General features: G+C 40.8%; 1 protein-coding gene across 4 annotated transcripts in view; it reads right to left on the bottom strand.

Moving 5' to 3' along the window:
- The window catches only part of POGZ (pogo transposable element derived with ZNF domain), a 55,125-nt gene that overhangs the window by 17,335 nt on the left and 20,561 nt on the right, over nucleotides 1-17,229 (bottom strand). For 2 of the 4 annotated variants that reach the window (XM_025358835.1, XM_025358828.1), the window contains 7 exons: nucleotides 11,325-11,500; nucleotides 10,260-10,368; nucleotides 8,786-9,076; nucleotides 8,486-8,677; nucleotides 4,824-4,930; nucleotides 3,814-4,151; nucleotides 3,262-3,416 (listed from right to left, as the gene is read on the bottom strand). In XM_025358835.1, the coding sequence (XP_025214620.1) occupies nucleotides 3,262-3,416; nucleotides 3,814-4,151; nucleotides 4,824-4,930; nucleotides 8,486-8,677; nucleotides 8,786-9,076; nucleotides 10,260-10,368; nucleotides 11,325-11,500 (1,368 nt within the window). Of the gene's footprint in view, nucleotides 1-3,261; nucleotides 3,417-3,813; nucleotides 4,152-4,823; nucleotides 4,931-8,485; nucleotides 8,705-8,785; nucleotides 9,077-10,259; nucleotides 10,369-11,324; nucleotides 11,501-17,229 lie in introns of all 4 variants that reach the window. The other 2 variants (XM_025358821.1, XM_025358844.1) reach the window with 2 other exon arrangements.

Consider the following 17,229-nt stretch of genomic DNA (forward strand, 5'->3'; position numbering starts at 1 on the left):
TACCCTGGCACTACACTGCAGTATCACCACTGATTTTTTTTTTTTGAGACAGTCTTGCTCTGTTATCCAAGGTGGAGTGCAGTGGCATGATCATGGCTCACTCTAGCCTTGACCTACTGGGTTCAAGCAATCCTCCCACCTCTACCTCCTGAGTAGCTAGGACCACAGGCATGCGCCACCACACCCAGCTAATTTTTGTATTTTTTTTTTTTTTGTAGAACCGGGGTTTCTCCATGCTGCCCAGGCTAGTTTTGAACTCCTAAGCTCAATCTGCCTGCCTCGGCCTCTCAAAGTGCTGAGATTACAGGCCTGAACCACTGCACCTGGCCCGGTTGATTCTAATATACATTCTACTCCCAAATGATTAGTCCAAAGTTCCACTGTCTAATATGGTGGCACCAGCAACATGTATCTAGTGAACACTTAACATGTGGTAAGCTCGAATCCAATTTAGATTTGTATTTGAAAAAAGAATGACAAATATCTCATTAATTTTAAATTTTGAGTTCATGTTGAAATATTTTTAATATACTGAATAAAATATGCTGTTAAAAGTAATTTTGCCTATTTTTTAAAACTTTACAGTAGACCCCCTTTGCCAATGGGAAATATATGTTCCAAGACCCCCAGTGCATACACGAAACCTCAGATAGTAGTGAACCCTATACATACCACGTTTTTTCATATATACATATATATATATATACACACACACCTATGATAAAGTTTAATTTATAAATTAGGCAAAGAGATTAACAATAAAAAATATATTAAAGGACAATTATAACAATACACTGTAATAAAAGTTATGTGAACGTAGTCTCTCAATAATCTTACTGTACTGCACTCACCTAGTTTTGGACTGTGATTGACTAAGACTAACTAAAATTGAGGATAAGGGAGCACTACTGTATTTAAAGCGAAAAAAATTAAAATTACCCATGAAGCTTGCATATTTCTACTGCCTAGTGTTAGTATAAGCCATTAATGTCAATTCCATTTCCCTTGCCAATAAATAGTCAAAGAGATATAGAAGGAAAGCAATTCTCATTCATAAGAAAACAGATTCAAGAAAGAAAGACGCGAAGATAAGGTCTCTTCTTTGTCTACCCATTTTTTGTCTGGACGTAGTGCCTGACACTTACAGAGTCACCCTGCTATGAGCCAGAGACAAGAGAATTATTGAAAAACAGCAGAGCAGTCAAGTTCTAGGCTGAAGCATCCGTTTCTGTATCTCTCAGTTAAATGATACAAAATATATTCTTATTATTTTCTTTTGTTTTGAGATAGAGACTCGCTCTTTCATCCAGGATGGAGTGCAGTGGTGTAATCTCAGCTCACTGCAACCTCCATCTCCTGGGATCAAGTGATTCTCGTGCCTCAGCCTCCTGAGTAGTTGGGATTATCGGCGTGCACCACCACACCCAGCGAATTTTTGTATTTTTAGTAGAGATGGGCTTTTGCCATGTTGGCCATGCTGGTCTCCCCTGGCCTCAACTGATGCACCCACCTAATCCTCCCAAAGTGCTGGGATTACAGGTGTGGGCCACCACACCCAGTCCTTGTTGTTTAATTCATTTTTAGTTAAGGATTTTCATTTGCAGCAAATGCTTCCAGATAATATGCATATGTCTTTTATGCTTTTGATCATGCTGTTTTCAATCACCTAAAAGCTTTTCTTACTACTTTCCATCCGTCTAAACCTTTCTTAAATTTAAGCACAACTTTCTTGGAACCTAACCACAAGGATTTTTTCCCTTCTCTGAACTATTTTGCCTATCAATGATATCTTAAAAATGTCTATGTTTATAATATACTAATTTGTTCTCACATTTTCCTATATTTACATAATTTTTGTCTTTACAACAAAACTGGAAATCCTGTAAAGGGCATCAGAAGTATTCTCAACACTGGGCTTAAATCCTCACAATGTCTCCTTAGTAGAGGTGTATTTAGAGGTGTGTGCTCATAAGCAAGTGACTTAATTTCTTTGAGCTTATGTTCAGCCTACATCTATCTATAAAATGTACAGTGTAGAAAACATTCCAGCTCAACTTATATTTCATTGAAAGCACTGTCTTTTTTTTTTTCTTTTGAAAGCACTGTCTTAATGATAAAGTACTTAATAACATTAATCTCTTTTTTTTTTCTTTTTTTTTTTTTTTGGGAGATGGAGTTTTGCTCGTTGCCCAGACTGGAGTGCAATGGCATGATCTCAGCTCTCTGCAACCTCTGCCTCCCAGGTTCAAGCGATTCTCCTGCCTCTGCCTCCCGAGGAGCTGGGATTACAGAAGCGCCCACCACCATGCCCAGCTAATTTTTATATTTTTAGTAGAGATAGGGTTTCGCCATGTTGGCTGGGCTGAATTCCTGACCTCAGGTGATCCGCCCACCTCAGCCTACCGAAGTGTTGGGATTACAGGTGTTAGCCACTGTGCCTGGACATATTTTCTTTTTTCTTTTTTTTTTTTTGAGATGGAGTCTTGCTCAGTCGCCCAGGCTAGAAAGCAGTGGCGCAATCTCAGCTCACTGCAAGCTCCGCCTCCCGGGTTCATGCCATTCTCCTGCCTCAGCCTCCCAAGTAGCTGGGACTACAGGTGCCTGCCGCCATGCCCGGCTAATTTTTTACATTTTTAGTAGAGACGGGGTTTCACCGTGTTAGTCAGCATGGTCTCGATCTCCTGTCCTCGTTATCCGCCTGCCTCGGCCTCCCAAAGTGTTGGGATTACAGGCGTGAGCCACTGCGCCTGGCCCATATTATCTTTTATCCTATTTAATTTCTTTGAGCTTATGTCCAGCCTACATCTATAAAATGTACAGTGTAAAAACACTCCAGCTCATCTTATATTTCATTGAAAGCAATGTCTTCATGATAAAGTACTTCATAATATTATCTTCTATCCTACATAAAACCTATCAGGGTATTAACTAAAGTGGATGAGCAAATAGATGACTGTTCCTTCTATAAAGAGACCTAAGAAATAAATTCATTACGTTTGTTTTTCTACAGTGGTTCTGAATCAAGGCCCCTAATAATTCAGGATCTGAGACTGAACTCAATCCATGCTCGAACAAAATAAAAGTCAGGCTTGTAAAAAAAAAAACAAGGTGAATGAAGTAAAGAACTGGCTACAAATATGAAAAGTACTTCCTCTACACTGTTACCCACATGTAAATAAATATAATGGGCTCCCCCCAGCGCCATTCAATGAGTGAACGGCAAGGTATATTCCCCTAGAGTTTAAGAGTTTCCAAACTTACTAGTAGATTCATAGGGACTATGAACATTTTCCAAGTGGCACTGAAGCTGGAAGGGAGTGGAAAACTGGCGGTAACAGTGCTGACAGATAGTATGACCATCTACCTCACCGTTCTGCTGATCAAGTTCTACATGGTGTTTCATATGGTTCATGAATCTGTAATAAAGTACAAAGAGAAAGTACAGAAAACATAAAAAATCAGTAGCCTTTTAGAAATATAATGGTAAAATCACAGAACAAACATTATCTACTCCCCTCCATTCCCCAAACTTCCTGTTTGGGATATCCTTTTCTGAGCCCAGAAAAATAGTGAGTTCTTGAAACTAAGAGAGTTCTGTGAAAGGAGATGTACTGGTTTCCTTTACTCGATCCAGTGACCTTTTGTTTAATACCACAATATCTCCTTCTATAGTCCTAGTTACTGATTTAAAGATAACCCCAGCAAGATTGTATAGTAGTTACGTCCATTCTCCAAAGAGAAAGACTTAAAATATATAAGAAAATGTAAGTCTTCTCTTGTCCAAAGTAACCTCCAAGGCTCTTCAACACTTACCGAATATTGTTTTTTAGTCTTTTGGTACAATGTGGGCATCGGAAAGATGTGGCGACCTTAGGGAAATTTGTGAGCTGGGCTACTTTGCCACCATCCCGTCCATAGTAGAAGTCATCTACAAGCATAATGAGTTTGGTCTGGACGGCATCACCCACGTTCTCATTTGGCTCTGGTACTTTGGTAGGTGGTGACAGAGCAGGAATAGGTGTAGAAGAGGGTGTGGAAGCAACAGGAGCTGTTTTCTCAGGGGATGGGGGCTTTGCTGCTGATGGGACACTGGGTTCTGAATCCAGGGGCTTTCCTTTCTTCTGGTATTCAACCATTTCTGGGCAACAGTACTATAAAGAAAGACATCTGATCATTCTGGTTATCCTGGGGGCTAGAATGTGCTAACTCCTTAACTTCACTACCATTCCTTGTTAATGGTTTGGTTTCAGGTATTCTCATTCAGCTTTCACCCTTCAGTCTTTTGGTGTTTCCAAGTTTCACTCCTTTTCTAGAGTATATCCACAGCCATACGCCACCCAAACACCATACTTTGTACTTCTCCCTCCTGCCTGTCTTAGGTCCCTTAATCATTAGTATAACTCGGCTCTGAGCTCCCTGGCAAAAAACATTTTCCAACCTTTTTGTCTGGACTAATACCAAAAAATGAAAAGCTAAAAAATAGAAATAAGAGCTCCTGATTCATCCAATGATACAATTAACAGAAAATGAACTGAGGCCAATATGGTTTGAGTCCTTATTACCTATAAACCTGTTCTTCTGTGTGGTTTCAAAATCTACCATGCTAAGAAAGTAAGATCACATATGTTCTGATCTATTTGAGGGTCTTTAAATGTATCCCATCACATTCCAAAGTACACAGCTCTTTTAAAAACAGACCAAGAGAAACAGTAACCCTCTAAAAAGCTTCAGTCATTTTAGAGCCCCTGCTTCACAAGCTTCCAATATTAATGAAGGTAAATGGCAGAAGCCACTTAAGCTGGATCACAGGTGATATCACTTACACACATGTGACCTCTCAAAGCTTCAGTAACACGAAATTGAGCATTACACCGTGGACATATTTTCCGTCCACCATCCTGGAGGTCAAATACTGGGATGGAAGAGGTCACTGAAAGAAGTGAGAAGAATTGATAAGATTAATACAATGACACCGGAAAAAGATTACTAACCTTTTGGGAAAAGGTCAAACACTCCCTGAGAAATATATAAAACGATAAGCAAGCATGAGAGATCACTATGGTTTGTTTGTTTTTGTTTTTTTTTGAGACAGGGTCTCTCAGTCTGCTGCCCAGGCTGGAGTGCAGTGGCACGACCAAAGCTCACTGCAGCCTTGACCTCCCTGGGCTCAAGATCACTATGTTTGAGGCACGTTCCTTTTACTGTTCTAACTCTAGGCCAGGGGTCAGCAAACCACAGCTCGCAGATCAAATCCAGCCCAGCTGCCAGTTTCTGTTTGGCCCATAACCTAAGAATAATTTGTATGTGATTTTTTTTGTTAAGGTTTTTGTTTTTGTTTTTTCAATCTTGCAGAACTGAAGTTATATCCAATAAAAAACTCTCCCCTCGCCTCCAACCCGGCAACCACCATTCAACTTTGTCTCTATGAATCTGACTACTCTAGGTACCTCAAGTAAGTGGAATCATATAGTAATTGTCCTTTTGTGACTAGCCTATTTCACTTTAGTATAATGTCCTCAAGGTTCAACCATGTTGTAGCACTGTTGTAGCAGAATTTCCTTTCTTTTTCTTTCTTTTTTTTTTTTTTTGAGAGGGAGTCTCGCTCTGTCGCCCAGGCTGGAGTGCAGTGGCGCGATCTCGGTTCACTGCAACCTGCAACTCTCGGGTTCAAGTGATTCTCCTGCCTCAACCTCCCGAGTAGCTGGGATTACAGGCACGTGCCACCACGCTCGGCTAATTTTTGTGTGTTTTTTTTTTTTTTGAGAGGGAGTCTCACTCTGTCGCCCAGGCTGGAGTGCAGTGGCGCGATCTCGGCTCACTGCAAGCTCCGCCTCCCGGGTTTACGCCATTCTCCCGCCTCAGCCTCCCGAGTAGCTGGGACTACAGGCGCCCGCCACTTCACCCGGCTAGTTTTTTTTTCGTATTTTTTAGTAGAGTCGGGGTTTCATCGTGTTAGCCAGGATGATCTCGATCTCCTGACCTCATGATCCGCCCGTCTCGGCCTCCCAAAGTGCTGGGATTACAGGCTTGAGCCACCCCGCCCGGCCTCAGAATTTCCTTTCTTAAGCCTGAACAATATACCATTGTATGTGAATACCACATTTTATTCATGCCTTTATCAGTTGATGGACCTCTGTGCTGCTTTCACCTTTCAGCTATTGTGAATAATGTTGCAATGAGCATAGGTGTACAAATACCTGTTCTAAACCCTGCTTTCAATTCTTTTGGGTATAGAACCAGAAGTGGAATTCCTGGAGCATACAATTCTATCATTTTTAACTTTTTGAGGAATCATCACACTGTTTCCAAAGTGGCTGTATCATTTTACATTTCCACCAACAGTGCGTAAGGGTTCTGCTTTCTCCACAACCTCAACAATATTTGTTATTTTCCGGTTCTTTGCTAATAGCCATCCTAATGGGGGTGAGAGAGTACTTCATTGTGGTTTTGATTTGCATTTCCGTAATGATTAATAACGCCGAGCACCTTTTCATGAGCTTATTAGCTATAACTTTCTTTGGAGAAAGCTCTGTTCAGTCCTTTGCCTTTTTTTTTTTTTTTTTTTGAGATGGGGTCTTGCTCTGTCGCCCAGGCTGCAGTGCAGTGGCACAATCTCGCTCACCACAACCTCTGCCTTCAAGGTTCAAGCAATTCTCCCATTTCAGCCTCCTGAGTAGCTGGGAATACAGGCACACAACACTGTGCCTGGCTAATTTTTGTATTTTTAGTAGAGACAGGGTTTCACCATATTGGTCAGGCTGGTCTTGAACTCCTGACCTCGTGATCCACTTGCCTCGGCCTCTCAAAGTGCTGGGATTACAGGCATAAACCACTGCGCCCAGCCAATCCTTTGCCTATTTTGTTTGTTTGTTTGTTTTTTTGAGATGGAGTCTCGCTCTCACCCAGGCTGGAGTGCAGTGGCGCCATCTCGGCTCACTGCAAGCTCTACCTCCTGGGTTCATGCCATTCTCCTGCCTCAGCCTTCCGAGTAGCTGGAACCACAGGCGCCCGCCACCACGCCCGGCTATTTTTTTGTATTTTTAGTAGAGCTGGGGTTTCACCGGGATGGTCTCGATCTCCTGACCTCGTGATCCGCCCACCTTGGCCTCCCAAAGTGCTGGGATTACAGGCGTGAGCCACAGCGCCCGGCCTCCTTTGCCTATTTTTAAAAAAGGTTGTTTGGGAGTTTTTTTGATATTGAACTGTAGGAATTCTCTATATATTCTGGATGTTAACCCCTTATTAGATACATAATTCGCAAATATTTTCTCCCATTCTGTGGCTTCCCTTTTCACTGCGTTGACAATGTCCTTTGATGCACAAAAGTTTTAAATTTTGATATAATTTAATTTACCCATTTTTTTCTTTTCTTGCCTATGCTTTTGGTGTCATATCCAAGAAATAGTAATCATTGTCAAATCCAGTATCATGAAGCTTTTTGTCCTATGATTTTTCTAAGAGTCTTATAGTTTTAGTTCATTTAGGTCTTTGATCCATTTTGAGTTAATTTTTGTATTAAGAGTAAGGTAAGGTTCAACTTCATTTTTTTGGACACGGATATCTAGTTTTCCCAACAACTTTTTTTTAAAGGTTTTTACCTTTTTTTGAGACAGGGTCTCGTTCTGTTGCAGTGGCATGATCACGGCTCACTGCAGGCTCAACCTTCTGGGTTCAAGCCATCCTCTCACCTCAGATTCCTGAGTAGCGAGGACTGCAGACATACACCACCACACCTGGCTAATTTTTCTTTTTTTTTTTGTAGAGAAGGGATCTCACCATGTTGCCCAGGCTGGTCTCAAACTCCTAGGCTCAAGTGATCCTCCCACCTTGGCCTCCCATAATGCTGGGATTAGATGTGAGCCACTGCATCTTGCGGCTTTTATTTTTAAAAGGTTGAAATAAAAGAATAAAATTTTTCAACACATGAAAATTTTATGAAACTTAAATTTCAGTCCATAAATAGTTTTTAGTGGAGCACAGCCATGCTCATTCGTTTATGTACCTGTGGCTGCTTCCACACCACAACAGCACAGCTAACAGCTGCAACAGAGGCTACATATCGTGCACAAAGCCTCCAAATTTACTACTAGACCCTTTACAGAAAACATTTGCCGACCCCTGCTCTAGACCATCGAAAACCCTCATGCTCATATATTCTCAACCTGAAGATCTCTCTACCAAATCCCAACTTTAAAACCTTGTTTAGAAATCCATCTCTTCCATGAAGTTATCTTTCATTATCTCACCAATCTCTTGATCAATTTTACTAATCTCCAAAGCACAATTACACATAGAATTTCTTAGAGCTGATTCAGTTACACTTTTTATAAGTGACTTTCTCCTTACTAAAGTTTCTGTAAGAACAAACTACAGCAGCTATATTTTATTTTATTTCTGTATTTCTGAGTATAGAGCTCTGATACAAAGAACACTTTATTAATGTTTTTGAATGACTGGCTGCTCAGGGTCTTTCAGGTTATTGTACCTTTCATTGATGACTCAGGTCCGCTGGTTCTTTGAGAGCCATGAGCAGAGCTGTTGTTGGACACCACCACTGGCCCAGCACTCTGGCCCAGGGAAGGGATTGTGTTAAGGGTATTCACCAATTTGGCCACTTCATTGCTATTTTCACCTGTAACGCCAGGTCGCTTCACAGTGACAAAGCTGGCAATGCTCACTGCAGGTGGAGAGGGGAAGGAGGGAGCTACGGTGACCAAGTGATAATCATCTGTTCTCCACCCACCATCCCATCCTAGCTCTGCCATCTCCTCTTCCCAAGCCTTACCTAGCTTGGGATTCGTGGTCTGGTTTGACTGGCCAGGAGACTGAACAGCTAGTTGCCCCAGTGAGGTTGGCTGTGTGGCAGTGGGAGTGGTGGAAGTGCTGGGAGTGGACTTGGTCTGCTGGGACTGGGACTGTGGGACGGTGCTTCGAATGGTAAGAGTGGCCGGGATGACGGTGGTGAAGGTGTTGGTGGTGGGCCTCACAGGCATTGTGGAGCCTGGCCTCACAGGGGTCATCTGGGAGAACACTTGTGGAACTCCAACTGTCGGCTTAACAAACTGGGTACCTGGGGCTTTAAAAGAGAGATAAAGTACCAGATCTTGGTCAGTGAGCTCACCTATAAAACATTCTCCCTGCCTTTACTGGAAAGATTATTTCCCCAAACTGATGGATGATCATCAGAAGTTTCCAAGAGTAGTATAGATTCTAAAGACTAAGAAAGCACAAGGTGTCCATATTGACAAAATAAATTAGCCTGGGTAGCCTAAAAACATTTAGTTAAGACTCCCATCAACTCCTCCTGAAACACCTTACCACACTGCCTTTTTAATTCTAAGAATACAATTAGTAGCTCGACCTCGGTACTGGCAATATGGGTGTATATAGGCCAAATGGCAAACCTGGTCCTGAAAAAAGAAATCAGTCTTTCTCAGAGTACTAAAGGAGTCTTCCGTCCTTTCCTATCAACTCAGAAGACAGACTATGTCATTCTACTAGGATGTCCCAAAGGAGAATGTCTACTGGCTCAACTGTAGACGATTCCACTGAGAAAAATAAAGAAATACCAGGGTAAGCTGGTCAAACTGAGGGCTAAAAACCCCTGTGGGCTATGAGAACAAAAAATAAAACCTTAGGGAGACAAGCTACAGAGGTACCCTTACAAATAGCTAAATTAAGATATTCTTTTTTGGTCTGAATTGTAGTAAACTTATACATGCTAAATAGAGCAATGGAAAATTCTAAGATTTTAAAAAATTATCCTTCTCAGAATCTTAAAAAACAAAAAAACTATCTAGCAGAATCTTAAAAAAAAACACAAAAAAACTATCTAGTCATTGACAGTATTTATCCATAAAGGGAATGGTCATTTGTTTATATCTAAAATCCATGCTATAAAATTAAAACAAAGTTTATAATCCCACCGTGCAAATGAGGAGATGTGTAAGGAATGAATTTGTGAGTTTGCATTAATAACATTTCTCCAGGATAACAAACTTAATAGCTGACTAAATACCAGTTACAGAAAAATGACTATAAACTCTGTTTTACTACTTCATGAAGGGTGGTGAAAAGCTAAACAGAAATAAATAAAACCACCACCCCGGCCAAACAGATTTTTAAAAATTGGGCTTAAATCATTAAGATTTTTATATTTTCTTTAAATATACTTACTAAATGACTTAGGATATGTAGAACAACAAAAACAAATCTTCTGGATGCCGGTTTACTCCAAATGGATAGACATTTTTCCTTACCTGGAACTAGTGTAATTGGTCTAACCGTTTGGCCTTGCTGTACGTTCAGCACAATCCCAACCTGATTCATTGCATTTTGTACAGGCCGGACATTCCTTACAGGAAATCCCTGTATTAAAAAGCAAAATGATCTTTAACATGGAGACCAACTAACACTAACAAACATTGCAGTATGACCTATATCCAAAAAAATTCCCATACTCTTACTTAATGGTTCTCTCTCTAGAATTATAGCTTTTAAACGACTGAGATGGAAAAGTTTAGGAAATTCTGGCAAACTTTTGAGTAACAAAATATCAAAACTAGAGAACAAGCTTTGGTACACATGAGCAAAAATGAAAACCTATTCCCTGACTTAAGAGAGCATTGGTTTAAAAAACCTCATCAACACATTGGCTCCCTGAAGTGCTAAATGAAGAGAAGCGGGGGTGGGGGAGCGGGGGGAGGAGCAATGTTCACTGGAGTGATTCAACATACCAACAATCCTAAGAAATTGTTCCCAAATTCTACTTCAAAGGCCACAAACCTTTGGCAAATTCATAAGAATTTACAACTCAGGAAGCCACAGGCAGAGAAGCATTTGCCTTTAGAATCAGGCTTTCAGAATTAGGCTTTCAACTTCAATTCAACACATTATATATCAAATAAGTCATCTTCCTTGTCTCCCAAAGGTCTCCATGAACTCCACCAATTACATATATACATCTCCAAAAGTTAACTAACTCATCCCATGGGAAGAGGAGCAGTCCAAGCAAAGGGTGAAAAGCCGCAAGAGCCAAGCATTAAGGCTTCCTAATCCAAGCTTTCCCACTAATTTCTCTCTAGATTTTAATCAAATCACTTAACAAACTTCTAAGGGGTTTAAAGAAGATATTACCCAGCCATGCTATCTAAGCTGGGCTTTCCACAGTCAACATCAAATTGCAGAACAGTAAATGAGAAAGCCAGGTCAAGAGACAAGACTTAGAACCACTTCTAATGATGCCAAAGACCCTAAGTCAGAGCTTTCAGAGGTTCATAGTCTTTCTCTCCTCTAGCAACCTTGGAATTCAGAGTCCTACTCACCTGTGTAGTGATAAATATTGGTTGTGAGGCCACAGGGGAACTAGTCACATGATTGGCATTCTGCATGACCTGAACAGGCCTCAATACCGGTTGAGTAACCATTGTGCCCAGACCTGGGGCTGGATTCTGGGTCAGGATGAGTGGCTGTCCACCTTGCTGGACCAAAGGATTGCCAGCTAAAGGGCAAAGGAAGAAAAAAAAAAAAAAAGGAATGTTAGAAACAGTGTTAAACCCACTTTATTTTATCTGATTTACTTTATTTTATTTTATCTGATACAGGGTCTCACTCTGTCACCCAGGCTGGAGTGCAGTGGCACAGTCATGGCTCACTGCAGCCTCAACTTCCTGGGCTCAGGCGATTCTTCCACTTCAGCCTCCCAAGTACAAATCCATATTTTATTAGAAACAGAAATGGCGTCCTATATGCCAAAATATTCAAGACTGCCACTCATTTCAGGTTTAATGTGACCAAATTCACCAAAAAATTAAGCTTCACCCAAATCTACAACTAACAGAAAAACAGATGGGTAGGGGAGGTTCACTAACACTTTACCCATATGTCATAACTGGGGATGAAAGACACATTAGAGTTCTATGTGGCTAGTACCCTGACTCTCATGATTTAAGTGACCACATATAATCTCCTCCACCAAAGCAGCAGAATAAAATATGTTAAGTCTTTTTTCCATATTTTAACTAGGTAAAGCCTGTTTTATTAGAATATAATTTGTTAGCTAATCCCCCTTAATTTTTTAAAAAGAATATTCATCAACAAACATTAATTCAGCAAGTACATGGAATCTAAAGAATGGTTTCTCTTCCTAGTGAGTTAAATCTGAGAAATGCAAGATTCTTTAAGCAACCACTGGGAACCCAGAGACTGACAGGCTACCTACTGTAGCCTTTCTCTTTATGTCATCAGGGCTGATAAACAGAAGACCTGGACAAAAACTAACCCACACCAAGTAAAAATGACATGATTTCAGAAGATAATGATTCATTCATGAATAAATATTAATAAACTGGGCTATTTATTATTGAAATATCTTAAATTCCTTTCATTTGCGAGACAATTTTATAAATATTTTTAAGTCCCCTATTGCATGACATTTGGTGAAAAAGCCAATACTAAGTTTCCTGATTTACAAAGAATACTCAAAACCAGACAGAAAATTTCAGAGTGCCAATATACCTAAGCTAAAGAGTCAAGCAGGCCAGGCATGGTGGCTCACGCCTGTAATCTCAGCACTTTGGGAGGCCAAGGCAGGCAATCACTTGAGGTCAGGAGCTCAAGACCAGCCTGGCCAACATGGCAAAACTCCGTCTCTACTAAAAATTAGCCAGGCATGGTGGCGTATACCTGTAATTCCATCTACTTGGGAAGCTGAGGCAGGAGAATTGCTTGAACCAGGGAGGTGGAGGTTGCAGTGAGCCAACATAGTGCCACTGCACTCCAGCCTGGGCGACAGAGCAAGGCTTTGTTTCAAAACAACAACAACAAGAAGAAACAAAAAACCAAAGAGTCAAGCAAAATATGGCCTCAACTTTTTACCCAAAATCACCAGAATGGGATGGGCCCCTCTGAAATGTATGTTCTACCTGGCAGGTTATATCACCACAGTTAACTACAAAGCTAGACCACCAAAGGAATAGGCATGTAGGTGGCTACTAATGGGCCAACAGTGGCTTATCTCATACTCTCTCAGAAACTGAGAGCTCATCAGTAGACTAGACCCTCAGTTACTGAGCCAGAAGACTAGTGATTGTAGAGGCAGATAGATAAATAAAACAGAAAATTCCAGCAAGTTCTATCCATGTTAAACTATACTGGCAAGTTATCGATGGTGGGTTTTTTAATTTTTTAAATGTTTTATTATGGAGAAGTCAAAACATACATAAAAAGAGAACACTACAGTGAACCCCGACGTAACCACCACCCTGCTTCAATAATTATCAATGTATGGCAAGTCTTATTTCTTCTATACCTTCTACATACTTAATAGTTCCCATATCACTTTAAAACAAGTTCTAGATCATATCATCTATAAGTATTTCAAAATGTACCTCCTACATAAGAACTTCAAAAAAAGATAAAAGAATCATACCAACATAACTCCTGAACATTATAATAATTATTCAATATCAAATACCCAGTCAAAATTCAAATTTACTTGTTTGTATTTTTTAAAGAATTTGTCTGAATCCAGTTACAAAATGTTTGCAAAGTGCAATTGATGAACATAAGTCAAGTCTTTTAATCTACAGGTTCCCCAACCATCTGTTTCTATCCTTTTGAAATTTATGGTTGAAAAATACTGACTAAGCAAAAGTCTATATTTTCTAGTCATTATTTTAACTTCTAGGACAAAAGAAAATAAATTATCTCTTATTTATCCTAATTCTAAAAATTCTTAAGGTAATTACTAGCTGAACATCCCAATTAAATACAAGAAGGGAAAGATGGAGGCTTTTTTCATTTCTGTGAAATCAATCAGCATTAGCAAGTCTCTTAAAGACAGACGAGGTTTCTACCAAACCTGTAAATACCATTATAAAGAATTTTAACAGCATTTTCTGCAAATATTTTCTCTTATATCAGAGTCAAGTTTAAATTTTGGTGGATTGTTAGAATTTTTCCAAAAAGGCCGGGCAAGGTGGCTCACGCCTGTAATCCCAGCACTTTGGGAGGATGAGGTGGGTGGATCACCTGAGGTCAGGAGTTTGAGACCAGCCTGACCAACATGGAGAAACCCTGTCTCTACTAAAAATAACAAAATTAGCCAGGAGTAGTGGCGCATGCCTGTAATCCCAGCCACTCAGGAGGCTGAGGCAGGAGAATTGCTTGAACCTAGGAGGCAGAGGTTGCATTGAGCTGAGATTGCGCCACTGCACTCCAGTCTGAGCAATAAGAGTGAAACTCCATCTCAAAAAAAAAAAAAAAAGAAAAAAAAGAAATTTTCCAAAAATATGGTACAACGAAAAAGTGGTTTTCTAAGACCAGATTAGATTCACAATAAAATGGAAAGCAAAAGCCAGTCTATGGAAAGTCACACTGGGTAAATTATACTTATTTAGAAGCATTTTAATGATTTCTGCAATCTTATTAAATCTTTGCTCAAAGGAATTCTGCCAATTCAAGTGTCTTACAAGGTTCTATTTCCAGAGGATGAAACAGGCTATCAGAATTCTGGTGCTTTAAAAAAAAAAAAAAAAGCCTTTAAAAGGATTATCCAGCCTAGAGCAGTGGTAAGCACCTGTAGTCCAGCTATTCGAGAGACTGAAGCAGGTGGAACACTTGAGCCCAGGAGTTTTGAGTCCAGCCTGGACAACACAGTGAGACTCCCATCTCAAAAACAAAACAAGGCCAGGCGTGGTGGCTCACACCTACAATGTCAGCACTTCGGGAGGCCAAGGCAGGCGGATCACTTGAGGTCAAGAGTTTGTGACCAGCCTGGCCATCATGGTGAAACCCCATCTCTCCTAAAAATACAAAAGTTAGTTGGGCATGGTGGCACATGCCTGTAATCCCAGCTACTTGAGTGACTGAGGCATGGCAATTGCTTGAACCCAGGTGGTGGAGGCTTCAGTGAGCCAAGATTGTGCCATTGCACTCCAATCTGGGCAACAGTGTGAGTCTCAGTCTCAAAAATAAAAAATGAAAAATAGCCAGGCGTGGTGGTGTGCACCTGTAGTCCCAGCTACTTGGGGGTTCGAGGTGGGAGGATCGTTTGATACTGGGAGTTGGAGGGTGCAATGAGCCAGCCATGTTCGTGCCACTACTGTACTCCAGCCTGGGTGACAAAGTGAGACCCTATCTCGAACAAAACAAAGAAAACCTAACAAACAAATGAAACAAAACAATCCACCTCGCTGACAATGAATTCCAAGAGTTTTCTTCTGTACTTCAGACGTCATATGGTATCAAGCACATTATTTTTTGAGATGGAGTCTCACTCTGTCACCAGGCTGGAGTGCAGTGGCGCGATCTCGGCTCACTGTAAGCTCCATCTCCCGGGTTCAAACGATTCCCCTGCCTCAGCCTCCCGAGTAGCTGGGACTACAGGCCCAGCTAATTTTTTGTATTTTAGTAGAGATGGGGTTTCACCATGTTGGCCAGGATGGTCTCAATCTCCTGACCTTGTGATCTGCCTGCCTTGCACATTATTAATTTAAAAAAAAAAAAAAAATCAAAGAATTATGCAACTAACTTTCTCTAAGTTTGCTCTCTCTTGATTTTTCTTCCTTCATTTTTTTTTTTTTCTTCACAAGGAGTTTTGCTCTGTCACCCAGGCTGGAATGGTGCAATCTCAGCTCCCTGCAACCTTTGCCTCCCAGGTTCAAAGGATTCTCCTGCCTCAGCTTCCCTAATAGCTGGGATTGCAGGCATGTGCCACCACACCCGGCTAATTTTGTATGTCTAGCTTCTTTCTCAGCATTATGTTTTCAAGGTTCATCTATGTTATAGAATGTATCAGTATTTCATTCCTTTTTATGGGCCAATAATATTCCATTGTGTATATATACATTTTGTTTATCCATTAATTGATGGACACAGGTTGTTTTTACTTTTAGCTATAACAAATGATACTGCTATGAATATTAGTGCGCAAGTTTTTATGTGAACATACATTTTCCATTCTCTTGGGTATACAGCTAGGAGTAGAACTGCTGGGTCATATGGTAACTCTATGTGTAACTTTTCGAGGGCCAAGTGAGGTGGCTCATATCTGTAATCTTAGCACTTTGGGAGGCCAAGACAGGCAGATTACTTGAGGTCAGGAGTTTGAGACCAGCCTAGCCAACATGGTGACATACTGTCTCTGCTAAAAATACAAAAGTTAGCCGGGTGTGGTGGCAGGCACCTGTAGTCCCAGCTACTCCGGAGACTGAGGCATGAGAATCGTTTCAACTTGGGAGGCAGAGGCTGCAGTGAGCTGAGATCGCGCCACTGTACTCCAGCCTGGGTAACAAAGCAGGCTGGTGTGCAGACTCCGTCTCAAAAAAAAAAAGTAATACATGCCACAAACACCTTCCAGTTTGTGGTTTGTCTTCTCAGGGTTTTTTTTGTTTTTTTTAATCACATCTTTAATGTAGTTCTATTTATCAATTTTACCCTTTATGGTTAGCTCTGTTTTTGTATTTGGTTTAAGAAATCTTTCTCTCTTCTGAGATCACACATTTTTTACTTTATTTTAAATTTCTAAACTTTCTAAAGCACACTAAGTGAAACAATACTGAATTGTTTAAAAGTTATTCTCATTTGCTGGCTGGGAGCAGTGTCTCACGCCTGTAATTCCAAAACTTTGGGAAGCCATGGTCGGTGGATCACTTGAGGTCAGGAAATTAGAGACAAGCCTAGCCAACATAGTGAAACCCCGTCTCTACTAAAAATACAGAAATTAGCCGAGCATGGTGGCGCATGCCTATAATCCCAGCTACTAGGGTGGGTGAGGCATGAGAATCGCTTGAACCTGGGAGATGGCGGTTGCAGTGAGTCGAGATTGTGCCACTGTACTCCAGCCTGGGTGATGGAGTGAGACTCTGTCTCAAAAAAACAAATGTTATTCTTATTTGCTATGTTACTAATGTAGTAAGCAGATAATACACCAATACAATTCAACTGAAGGCTTAAAGGGAAACTGGGTTGTAAGAGGCAATATTTCTCATTCGCTTTATTCTGAAGCCATATCCTTGAAGTTGGACTAGCATTTCAAGAGTTCCTAGGCTGGGCGCGGTGGCTCACGCCTGTAATCCCAGCACTTTGGAAGGCCGAGGTGGGCAAATTACCTGAGGTCAGGAGTTCGAGACCAGCCTGGTCAACACTGTGAAATCCCATCTCTACTAAAAACACAAAAAACTTAGCTAGGCATGGTGGCGCATGCCTGTAATCACAGCTACTCAGGAG

Source organism: Theropithecus gelada, chromosome 1 (assembly GCF_003255815.1).
Source record: "Theropithecus gelada isolate Dixy chromosome 1, Tgel_1.0, whole genome shotgun sequence".
In the NCBI taxonomy this organism is placed as follows: Eukaryota; Metazoa; Chordata; class Mammalia; order Primates; family Cercopithecidae; genus Theropithecus; species Theropithecus gelada.